The sequence below is a fragment of the Mobula hypostoma genome, chromosome 3 (genome assembly GCF_963921235.1).
Source record: "Mobula hypostoma chromosome 3, sMobHyp1.1, whole genome shotgun sequence".
In the NCBI taxonomy this organism is placed as follows: domain Eukaryota; kingdom Metazoa; phylum Chordata; class Chondrichthyes; order Myliobatiformes; family Myliobatidae; genus Mobula; species Mobula hypostoma.
The window spans coordinates 70,078,504-70,091,681 of record NC_086099.1 but is presented as its reverse complement, the minus strand read 5'-3'; the positions used below and the strand labels follow the sequence as shown (position 1 = coordinate 70,091,681).

Sequence of the window (13,178 nt, the reverse complement as noted above, 5' to 3'; positions counted from 1 at the left end):
TTCACAGTTCCAAAACAATCTGCTTCTAGGTGGATGCAAGAAATGTAGTAATAAATGAAACCCAAAAGGTAGTTCATTAGTTTCTTAATAAGCACATTAAATATTACTGCCTGTCCCAACACTAAGATACAGTTAAAGAGACTGAAGTTCAGATTCCCACAGCATGCCCGGTGATAGATGACAGATAGCTACAGAAAGGAGAGATGCAATATTGATCGCTTCTTTAAAATTCCCTCAATTCAAGCAGATTGGAAGGTAACAAATGCAACAATATTTCAAATAGGAATATTGTTGAAATCCATCCTTAAAGCATTATAATAGTCATAATACAATTAGGAAGAACATAGTAAATCTGTCATAATCAGGCAGAGTCAACAGGATTCCATGAAGATTAAAAAAACCATATCTGACAAATTATTTTTTTAAAATTATAGCACAATTATGCTGGACAAGGGAGAACTAAGAGTTCATGTTTTCTTCAAAAAGCATCTGCTTTGGTTTCAGAAAGAAAAACGAACTAAGAGGTTGCAGAATGTAACATTTTACCATGAAGAAAGGATTGGTTCAAGGGCAATAAGAATAAAAGGTCATTTTCAGGTTATTACATATTTACTGGTACGTAAAGGGACCAGTCTACGAGCTACCCAGTTTATAATCTTGACTTGGATGAAACAGAGTGAACCATACCCAGCTTCCAAATAATTGCAAAAAGCAGACCCTGGCACGTGACATGGACAAATCAAAAGTTAGAAGAATAGAAAGAGGAAAAAGATAGGGGGAAAAATCTAGGTAAGTGGATGACTATGCACAAGGCTTCAGTCTATATTCTCTTAGATTTAGAAGAAAGGAGACGATTCAAATGTAGAAGATTCCAAAAGGTATTTGGCAGGGTAAGCAGAGATCATGTTTCCCATGAAGATTTTAACATCACAGAATGTGGCTTCAAAGGGGTAACCTGTCTAAGATAGAGATGAAAAGGAATTGCTTCCCAAGGGTTGAGTACGTTTGACTTCTTCATCCAAAAAAAGTAGGTTGCTTTCATGGACAAGATGGACAGATTTTTGGACCAATGTCTAGGGTAGCAAAGAACTGGCTGGAAAGTGCAGTTGAGGCCAAGATCAAACCAGCCATGATCACATTTGATTGGCCAAGCAAGATTAAGGAGTTCAATGTGAACAGCTTGTCCTGCTTGCATTTATTACTTTTTAAATTTAAAAACTGCAGTTTATTCCTATTGGAAAAATGACAAGTGTTGATGTGCTGAGGGCTCTTGGTCTGCAGATGCACACAAAGTAAACAGGACAAGTAAGCTGGAAGACAAGTGTCACATCAGTCCTTATTACAAAGAGTCTCAAGTTCAGAAATAAGAAAACCTCATTACTAATACAGAAGCCTCTGGAGGAAGTTATCAGTGTCAGTCACTACTCAAGGAAGGATGTATTTGCTTTAAAGTCAGTGCAGCATATATTCACCAAGTTGTTTCCAAGACTTGCAGGACATCTCTACAAGGAGACAGCAAATCTGTCCCAGACTCACCCAAGTTCAGAAATAAACCTAGTCATGGAAAACTCTGAATGGAACCGAACAGGTAACAATGGTCTTTGCAGCTCAATGGAGAATGAAACATTAAAGGGCATCTCAGCATAGGCAATGTCATTTAGTGAGAGATAAAAACATTTTATGCAGGGAATCATAACTATTTGGAATCGTCTGTCCTGAACATTGTAGATATTGTTATTAAGTTGATTCTAAATTGGAGACCACCCCATTTTTGAACATTCAAAATCAGAGGATGTGGATATCAGGTATGAAAATGAACTGATCTATAGGATCGCCATAATCTACAGGAAGCAGGCTCAAGGCAAGAAAAAAACGACTACACCACTTTTATTTCCTATGTCTGCAGAAAGGGAGAAGTGCAACTGAGCTGCAGCCCACTTACAGATATTCATCATGGAGACGTACTAATGAATTACATGCACATTGACAATATATCCAATTGACAAACAGCAGCGAATAACTATCCCAGTTAATCTCTCTATGGGAAAGAAAAAAAATGGAAAATCCAGTTCTCACCTTGGTACCTTCTCCCCCACAAGTTACAAATGATACCAAAAAGATAACTTTCTAAATACTTTACCCGAATCATAAATAATGTGTTTTTTCCTGTGCACTGGTTTTTGTTTTGATGCTTTGGAATTGCAGGAGTCCTTTCTCTGAAAGCATAATACAAACAGATCAATTAGTGTACATCATGACAAACAGAATCCTCCCTATATTGCCAGTTGACTTGGGTGCAAGTTGGCAGACCCCCAATATACACATTTGATTGAATCAATGTGTAACCCAGACCCTTATGAAAAGGGCAAACTAACCTTGACATCAGTTTTCTTCATGTTTAACAACCCTTTGCCAACATTTTTCATTTTGTTCTTTTCCAAAGCCTTATTCCCAGCCTTCTTTGCTGCAGGAAGCACGTCAAAAAATCTTCTGATGTCCTGTGAATAAAAACCATAAATATTCATACCAAGAAGACGTTACTTTGAAATTAAAGTACACATATGCTGATGCACCCAAACATTTGAATAAACTAGAAGATACATATTAAACGTTCCAATAATCACCGACTCCCATGGGTGACACACCAATGCAATTTGGAGAAGTGTTGCTTCAGAGATTCTGCAACTCGAGCTCAATTCTGAACTCTGGTGCTAAGCACGTCGAGTTGGCATATCCTCCCTACAACCAAGTAGGTTTCCTTCCACACCCAAAGTAGGTTAACTGGCCACTGTAAAGTGATGATCGTGTGTATCTGAGGGGTACAATTGCAGGGGTTGATGGAATGTGTGGAGAATAAAAATGAGGGACCAGTATAAATAGGTGGACGGAATTGACTCAGTCTACTCATTTCTACTGTATGACTGAGCACGAGTGTCCGAGGAAACCTTCCCAACACAATGACAATATGCACTTTGAACTCTGAAAAGGTTGAACGAATAGGCAAATCTGGAATTCCACTTTAAACTCGACTGCAAATCTGGACATATCCTATTCAGAGCCAACATGAGTGTAGATTACTGTAGACAGAGAACCATTTTGGAAAGTTAGCCAGATACTGTATTTTGGAAGCACAAGATTTATGTGAAAACACAGCTCAACAAGCTGATTTTTAAGAAATGGTGTGAAAAATTTTACGATCTCTCAGGGTAAACATGGAGAAAAGAATATTTGTAGCTCAGGTTTCTTAACCTTAAGTGAAAATCTTATCTCAGTGGGGTACAATTTCAACTTCACAATGTAAGCATGCTATTGGTTACATTGTAAACCTTGTCCTTGACAGAGCAGTTCATAAATAGACCCTATCCTGGTTATATGTGTCTTCAGACAATGCAGATTCACAGTTATGCAAGGAACCTATTTCTACCGTCTCCTTATATGCATCCAAAACTGACAGTTATGCGAGGAGCACTGCTTTCCGCCAATACAAGTCAACGTGCACACACCTCACAGTCTCACTGTTGGAATGAGAGGCACTGCTTTCCAGCCAATACAAGTCAGGTGCGCGTGCCCCACAATCTCACTCCCGCCAAACTCGCAAGGTGTGGATGAGCGATCCTGCACTCCTAACTTTTGTTGATTTTACCTACGGTGCAGTGATTTTGTGCTTGAAATATTTAACTATGTGTCTAAGTGTCCGATGTCATGTCCTGGGCCATCAGTTGAGTGGCAGAGAACCACTTTAACACTTGAAAAAAAAGTAGGAAATTATAAACAGCGCGGCATCAGCTGAAGGTAACACAGCTCTGGGACGCTACTGCCGGGAACAGAATCTTGCCTTTAAACTTCTTGTTGCTTGATAATGCGCCAGCCCATCCTAAACATTTGGACAGCATTCATCCTAACATAACTGTGTTTCCTGCCTAACATTGCTGATTCAACCACTCAACCAAGGTGTGATCCACATTCAAGACGTTTTTATTTTCCACAACGAACCATTTCTCAGTTGCTGCAAGCTACAGACGATTTTGAAAATCCTGGGAGTTTACCAACGGTGAGGGAATGATGGAAGTCAGAACACTTGGCACAAATGGCGATGGACACGGACCCAAGTTTAGATCGGAGTCAGCATTTCAGTCATTCCCTGCCGTCAACCCTTCTTCCCTACAAGCAAATTTATGCTGAAAAACAAAATGCTGCCAAGCAAACAACCCTCACCACTTTCTTCAAATTGGTGTCATCTCCTGCTGCCGGCAGTACTAAGAGTTCTGTGAGTCTTCCTTCACCCCTTGCTGTGCTTGTTATGATCCTGACGACCACAACCATTCACCTTATCCATGTAAAGCTGCCCGACACCACAACAACCACTCATCTCCCGGAGCGAACACACCTGCCTCTGTTGGTGAGTACTGTACACCCGAGGATGTTAACTTTCTATGATTTATTACATTGAATATTACCTGAAATTGATGAAATCTAATACAAATGTTGCCTTGTGGTACTGCTTTTGTGTTGTATTGGTCTGAAAATGTGAATAAATTAGATAAAACATATTTAGGAAGTCCTCTGGAACACATCCCTATTTTCTCCATCTAATTATTCACATTATGCGTCAACTGCGAGGAACGTATTCCCCACATATAACAAGGATAGGGTGTACAGGGGATTCCAGTTAATTGGGCCATCGGTTAATTGGGACACCTACTAAAGAACAAAAACTAATTGAGAAAATAGCCAGGATTCCCTTCGCTTATTTGGGACACTATGCTGCTTAATAGGGACCAGTAACTGTTGCCACAGTTTCTAACTAGCATCAGTTGCATGCGCTTGTGTGGCTGTTGGACCCTACACCATGCTTAGAGCAAACAGTTTTGAAATAGTGTCAGTTGCCCGTGCTTGTGTTGCGTTATGTATTTGGGCTGGTGGACACCAATTCAAAAAGTAATCATTTTTGTTAATTTTGTTCTTTATTTTGACTTTACACAGGAAGACAATGAAGGTAGTCCATGATCTAATCATAGTCATGCTTTATTGATCCCGGGGGAAATTGATCTGCACTGGGTGTCTGCACCAACTTTGTTCATTTACAATCAAAAAGAACACAGCAGCATACAGTGGATGAATTCTTTCATTGATAACTATTAAAAATTAATGCAGTTTATAGTACTGTGGTAGTATCGGTAATGTTCTAATTTGTTCCATATTTCATTAATGTAACAATCTGATTCTCTGTAGATTGTATTTTTTTAAAAAAAATACATTTAACTATTTCCATGAAACTTCGGCTAATTGGGGCAGCCATTTAATTGGCCCAAAATGTACTGGTCTCAATTAGCAGAACACCCACATCAATATTCACTACTCCAGATGGTACCACTATCTCAACACAAACCACAACAATACAAGAGGCCACCTGGCCCAAAGTCTGCACTAGCTCCTGCTAGTGCTGTTTACTCAATCACAACACTTCCCGTCAACTACAGCACCCCTTTCCTTTTATACGCAGTCACAACACTTCCCCCACCGAGTACAGCACCCGTTTCCTTTTATAACTGCAGGTGGTTCTTGTTTTTCTTGACTAAATTTCATTGCATTTCACATAAAACTCCAGAAACTAGAAGGATAAAACACTGTCCGAGTAGAACCCCTACACATAAAATAAAACTCTGAAGATGCAAGGAAAGCACAATCCTACACATCATCCCAATATAGTAAATGCACTCAACATTAATCACAAGGATAGCTACCACCACCATAAGTTCATTAAAATGCAGTTCTCCTCTGCACCTTACCCATGATCAAGTTTTGTCACGGTTCAGGTGGTTTTAAAGTAGTACCCGGTATACTTGTCTGCATATCCGTCATGGTGCAACCCACTGAAATAACTCCTTCCAGAGGCAAGGACGATAAAGAGGTAGCCACGAGAGGTAGAAAAGCGGCTATGGGACTGCGGACTGGGCCACGCTCAAGGACTCAGAAAACCTGAATAAACAAACACAACTGTCACTGATTTTATAAAGACACTTGCAGACATACGTCTCACAAAATCATTCAGGATCTTCAAGCAAAAACCCTACACGAACCCAGAGATTCAAAGTCGGTGGCATTCAGGACTAGCACTCCAGCAAAGTACATGACGTCCAGGTGTGTGTGTTCGTCCATCGTTGGCGTCGATGAGGACCTTGACACCATTATGACGGTGTCGAGACTAGCGCATGATTTGGATTTAAGTGAGGTAGAGTTGTGCAGCGTCAGCCTCACACTCTCTTCCCAATTTCCACCTGGATCCAGCGGCAAGACAGAATCGAGACAGCTGGAGATGGGACGAGGCGCAGTGGATGACCAGGACGTCTTCTGTGTCTCGTCCTGCTCTACACGTTCCACGACGCTTGCAGAGACCGCCTTCTTGACCGTTGGTCCAGGTACGACCTTCGGAAAGCCATCTCACATGCAAAGTGGCAATTCCAGACTAAACTTGAATGATGGAGTAATGCTCGACAACTGTAACAGGGCTATAATGCCATCACCCACTATAATGCAAAACACTCAACATCAGCAAAACCAAACAGCTGATTATCAACACAGGAGGTCCATGAACCAGTGCTGATCAGGGGAAAGGAGGTAGATGGGGTTAGTATCAGAGTATCATCGTATCAGAGGACCTACCCTGAGACAAACAACCAAGTGCCATCGCAAAGAAGTACCTCCACTTTTTTTAAAATTCAGAGATTCAGCATGTCACACAAAAAAAATTGCATCTACATGTATAAGTTTGTCAGTGAAGAGCATCCTAACTGGTTACATCATGGCCTGGTACAAAACACCAGTGCCCAGAATGGGAATGGGTGGACACAGTCCAGTCCATCACAAGCAAAGGCCTCCGCACCATTGAGCACATTTACATGGAGCACTACTGCATGAAATCATCATCCATCCAGGACAACCCCCCCCCCCCCGCCCAACATCATCCAGACCATGCTTTCTTCTTGCTGCTATCATCAGGGAGAAGGTACAGAGCCTTAGGTTCCACACTACCAAGATCAGGAACAGCTACTACCTGACAAGTTCCCAAGTAGGCATGGATAACATCACTCAAAACAGCTCCACTTACAGAATAACTCCCAAGCATTTTAAAAACAACTTATGTTCTCAGTATTATTTTATTTTCACATCGATTGTCAGTCTTTGCTTTTATAGTGTTTCACTGTACTTTATTTTCCTGTAAATGCCTGCAAAAAAATGAATCACAAGATAGTATGTGGTAACATGTACACACTTTGATAGTAAATTTTACTTTGACTTCCTAACACAGGGAGCACAATTGCAAGGAAGATCAGAAAGAGAGAACTTTTTTTAAAATGTTTTTCCCCAATGGCATGCAAACAGCCCTAGAGCTGAAGCAGTCAATACAACGTAAATAGTCAGAACCACATGCATTTAGTGTTTGTTTAAAATATGATATCCCAGTGTTTCCCAGGCATACTAGCAAAGAAAATGCATGTGTTTTAAATGTAAAGTTGAAAGGGAGGGAAAAAGTCAGAACTTGGGACTTAGAAAATAGCATGCCAGTCACAAAACCTGGAGGGAAAATGAAAACAAAATGCGCACGCTAGGAGCAGAAGGACGGAACAATCTCAAATGAACGGTACAGACGAGGAGCTCAAAGACAAAGGGATTTTACCTCAGGAACAATAGCTTTGATTTTAAAGGTATCCATATCACATGGCAAAACGATCAATAAATGGGACTTGAGTAGTTAGGACATGAGCAGAGATTTCAACAAGCTCATGTTGAGAGGTTCGAATGCTGATCTGAGGTAACCAAATTCAGTGAGGGTTTCAAAGCAAATGAGGGGCAGAGGCAGAGAATGGTAACATCATGGAGACAGGTTTTGGCGAAAGAACACATCTGATTACAAGCTCTGGTCGAGACCATGTAACTGACTTTGCACAACTTTAAAATTCAGCTTTGGACCATGGTCATGAAAAACGACAGAGGAAGCACGATTTGTTATAAGAATGCTGCTATTTCCAGTATTTAACTGGTGGGATTTCTGTTTATTCATACTGAATATCAGATTACCAATATGAGACAAGGTATTGCAATTATACAGCAGGAAATAAAGGATGCAACTAACTTTGTGCGACACCAGATACAAAACCCTCCTACAACTGGACACCAATATAAACCACTGGGCTCATTCACATGCAAAGATCTTAGACAACTGCCATTCCCTGCCATGTTCAGGAAAATAATAAATAGAACTAGAGCAATTCAAACTTCAGCTCAACTTGATACAGCACAATGCACCCATTCACTTGATAGAGGAACTGAAAAAAAATTCAGCATCACACAAAGGCACAATAAACTGATTTTAGCAACTCCAATTCAAATAAGCATGCAGCCTTGATTTAGTTTAAAGCTTCTTTGTAAATATTTCTTCAACACATAATTTTGGTTCATTTAAACCACATACAGGAAAGCAGTACCCAATTGACCACAAAGCTGAACATATACGCCCTATTAATATTTGCAGACCTCAATATCACATGCAAAGAAATAAAATTCAACGCATTATTTGGAGAACACACTCAATGGAGCAATGAAACTGCTGGAGGAACTCGGGTGGGGGGGGGGGAGAAAGGGGTCATTCTGCATCTATGGAAGCAAAAGGATAGTCAACACTTTGCACCGTAACCCTGCATCAGGGACGAGAGGGTCGAGGGAAGAGAGGAAGAGAGGCAGCATAAAGAGCGGAGGGATGGAGGGCTGATAGATGAAACAAGGCAAAGTGGAGGACATTGGGCAGATGGAAATAGGAAATGTGGACAAAGGGAGAGACTGAACTGGAAGGAGTGAGAAAGGAACACAGGGCACTGGGCAAACTGAAATTAGAAAATTCAATGCTGCAAACTACCCAAATGGAATTATGTCCTTCAGTTTGAATTTGGCCTCAAGGTAGCAGCGGAGAAGTCACGGTCAGTGTGGAAACGGGAAGGGCAGCCAGTGACATACACCTCATATTCCACCGTTATCAACGTTCACCAGAGCCTAATCAAATCCTAGAATTTGAACTGGGTGCTAAATAAACCAAAACATTGCAGGTTCAGCCAAGGCAACTGGGTATGAATCTCCTCTTGATATCTGCCCTGTGCAGGTGCAGACATCAAAAGAAACCAGAACTGAACTGGCCAACACAGCTGGGCAGTTTGCTACAAGACTAAAATCCACTTGGACAAAAATAATCTATCCTCATACAAGAAGGTAGAAAGGATATCAAGAAGTCTTGATGGGGTCAATGTGGAAAGCAGTGAATATTTTAAAATCAAGCATTAGATTAATGTTTGATAAGCAAGTGAGTAAAAGAGTAGCAAGGAATGCAAATTTGAAGTTATAGTTAGGTCAGTCATATTTTACTGAATCCTAGAGCAGCTTCAAACAGCTCTAGGATTTAGGTGGTGTGTCCAATTTAGAAAATGGTAATGTTATGTACAGTATGCAAGACAATATTCCACATTATAAACAATAATAAACCAATATCTCACATCAGAATAATCGCAGGAACATAACAATTTAGTCCATGAATAGTAGTGTTCCTTACCATCACAACATGCACGTATCAATGTACAAATACTAGCACAAGGCCTCTATTTCAAAAACATTCCTGTGTGCAGAGCTGAGCACCAGAACATGCATGCTTCTACCCGCTTATTATCTCAATAGAAAAAAGGTCAAGTAGAAAGACATTAGGATTCAACTGCAACATTCAAACTACCCGACAATCCATGTAAACATAGCTCTGGTTCATTAGATGTTGGCAGATGTCCAATGAGATGAGCTGGACCATTCATTATTATTGCCACTGCCTCACTGATGTTCCATTTGTGGTTAAGTCATCATACCCAATATATGTGCTCCAATACTTGGATCTCAGCTTCAACCCTGACAGTAACCCATTCACAGTGCAAGTTCATAATTTCCACGAATGGATTTGTCATTTCATATCTGACAATAATTTAAACACATTGTGGCCTAATTCACACAAAAAACACAAAATCCCTGAATACAATTTTCATTTCTCAACACTATGAACTCAAAACACCTTAGCCCCACTTAATATACAATTCACTTTACCATACCCTCAGTGGTCACATCTTATTCCAAATAAAAACTTTTCTTTTCATCCCTTCCTTCCCATCTACAGCATATTTACTCTATATTATAATGCTTTAAACAACTTCTTTGTAAGTCTTTACCACCTCAACCAAGTGCCTTACTGATCTCTCTGGCAGTCATCAACCCAGAAACCAGCATCTCCTGGTTGCGTGTACAACAGTAGAGAACCTGAACGTCACAACTTAGTTCAGTTCTGAACTTTCTCGGAGACAGTAATCCCTAACGTTCATGCCAATCATTTTACAATTCTAATTGCCCTCTGCGTTTGTGACTCGATCAATTAAGCTCCTTGCCACAGGAAAGTAACCACAATCTTGACTTACAATTAGTACTTCCAATCTTCTGGAATAAGAAGGTAGGCAACTGAAGTTCCTCAAATAAAATTTAATGCGCTCTCTCTCCCCTAGTGCAGCCTTCCCAGAATTAGACTTGGCCTAGATTCGTGCTGTGATTTAACGAGGCCCTGACTACAATTAGAAAGAACAGCCATAGTGATGATAGAACAACCCCGCCCCAGCTACCCAGAGACACCGAATACATCACCCGGAGTCCAAATGGAGAATATTAAACCAATAATTGTCTTAATAATAAATCAAGACAAAGTCAACGTCAGGGTCGAAACGCCGATCGCCTATAGAACTACTTGGCGAGGCGGCAGTAGGGTGGGGGGGGGGACGGGACGCCAACGCGGACACCTCGGCCCAGTCCTGCTTCCTGCCCAGTGACCTCCAAACCCACTCCTCCGTCTGGTCGCCACCCCGGCAAGGTATCGCCAGCCTGCAACCGGGCAGAAGCAGCTCCTCGGCCCGCGCCGGAATCCAGCTGGTACCCCAGCCCAGCCCGGCCCGCTCTGCCCTGCTCACCATGTCACCGTTCCTCCGCAGCTTCATTTGGCGCCAACAATTTCAACGCGCAGGCGTGCGGCGCGCAGCGATGACGTCAACCACAGCTGAGCCCTCCGGTCCAGGTCTGGGAAGTGTTTGATTGACAGCTGGGTGGGCAACCAAACCAAGGCGAGAACTTGCCTGGAAATATCAAGATGCTTCGACTTTAAAGAAAGAACGACTGAGCTTTATTGAGGCCAATCTCCACACTAACTCATCAAGCTACATTTTAGCATTCAAACTTCACAGAAGTGAATTGAATTGACGTTATTACATCCTTCACATACATGAGCAGTAAAAATCTAGATGTGCAATCATAGTAATATATCATAATTTATAATAAATAAAACAGTCAATGTAACATAAAAATATACAAATCAGTGTGAGTTAATCAGTCTGATGGCCTGGTGGAAGAAGCTGTCCTGGAGCCTGTTGGCCCTGGCTTTTATGCTGCGCTACTGTTTCCCAGATGGTAGCAACTGGAATAGATTATGGTTGGGGTGACTTGGATCCCCAATGATCCTTCTGGCCCTTTATTCACACCTGTCTTTGTAAATGTCCTGAATCATGGGAAGTTCACAACTACATATAGATGCGCTGGGCTGTCCGCACCACTCTCTGCAGTACAGTTCCCGTACCAGGCAGTGATACAGCCGGTCAGGATGCTCTCAATCGTGTCCCTGTAGAAATTTCTTAGGATTTGGGGGCCCATACCAAACTTCCTCAACCGTCTGAGGTGGAGGTGGCACTGGTGTGCCTTTTTCATCACATAGCTGGTGTATACATACCATGTGAGATCCTCGGTGATGCCAAGGAATTTAAAGCTGTTTACCCTCTCAATCCCAGATCTATTGATATCAATAGAGGTTAGCCTGTATCCATTGCTCCTGTAATCCACAACCAGCTCCTTTGTTTTTCCAACATTGAGGGAGAGGTTGTTTTCTTGACACCATTGTGTCAGGGTGATGACTTCTTCCCTGTAAGCCACCTCATTATTGTTTGTGATTAGGTCAATCAATGTAATGTCATCGGCAAATTTAATTACCAGATTAGAGCTGTGGGTGGCTACACATTCATGGGTATACAGGGAGTAAAGGAGGGGACTTAGTACACAGTCCTGAGGAGCTCCTGTGTTGACAGTCAGAGGGGTGGAGGTGAGGGAGCCCACTCTTACCACCTGTCAGCAATCTGACAGGATCCAGCTGCACAAGGCAAGGTCAATGCCGAGGTCTCTGAGCTTCCTGTCGAGCCTAGATGGAATTATGGTGTTGAATGCTGAACTGCAGTCCAAGAACAGCATTCTCACATGAGCATCAAAACTCAGCAGACACAAATAATCAGAATCAAATTTACTATCACTGGACATGTGTCATGAAATTTGTTACCTTAGCATTGGCAGTTCAATGCAATACATAATATAGAAGTGAAAAAAAGTAAATCAATTACAGTATATGTATATTGGAGATTAAAATCATGCAAAAACAGAATGAAAAAGTGAATTTGTATTCAACAGTTCAATGTCCATTCAGGAATCAGATGGCAGAGGGGAAGAAGCTCTTCCTGAATCACTGAGGTTGTGCCTTCAGGCTTCTGTACCTCCTACCTGATGGTAACAGTGAGAAAAGGGCATGCCCTGGGTGCTGGGGGTCCTTAATGATGGACGCTACCTTTCTGAGACACCGCTCCTTGAAGATGCCCTGGGTACTTAGTAGGCTAGTATCCAAGATGGAGCTGACTAAATTTATGACCCTCTGCAGCTTCTTTCAGTCCTGTGCAGTAAGTAGCCTCTCCATACCAAACTGTGATGCAGCCTGTCACAATGCTCTCCATAGCACATGTAGAAGTTGTTTGTGTGTATTTGTTGACATACCAAATCTCTTCAAACTCCTAATGAAGTACAGTCGCTGTCTTGCCTTCTTTATAACTGCACTGATTTGTTGGGACCAGAGATCTTGACACCCAGGAACTTGAAGCTGCTCACTCTCTCCACCTCTGATCCCTCTACGAGGATTGGTATGTCTTACCCTTCCTGAAGTTCACAATCAGCTCTTTCATCTTACTGACGTTGAGTGCCAGGTTGTTGCTGTGGCACCACTCCACTAGTTGGCATATCTCGCTCCT

At 41.7% G+C, this 13,178-nt stretch overlaps 1 protein-coding gene across 1 annotated transcript in view; it reads right to left on the bottom strand.

The window, feature by feature from the left end:
- The window catches only part of rfc1 (replication factor C (activator 1) 1), a 53,375-nt gene extending 42,240 nt beyond the window's left edge, over positions 1-11,135 (bottom strand). The window contains exons 1-3 of the mRNA XM_063043292.1: positions 11,037-11,135; positions 2,376-2,498; positions 2,141-2,216 (exon numbers count right to left, since the gene is read on the bottom strand). Coding sequence (XP_062899362.1) covers positions 2,141-2,216; positions 2,376-2,498; positions 11,037-11,063 — 226 coding nt within the window. The 5' untranslated portion in view covers positions 11,064-11,135. The remainder of the gene's footprint in view (positions 1-2,140; positions 2,217-2,375; positions 2,499-11,036) is intronic.
- Between the last annotated feature and the right edge of the window lie 2,043 nt (positions 11,136-13,178).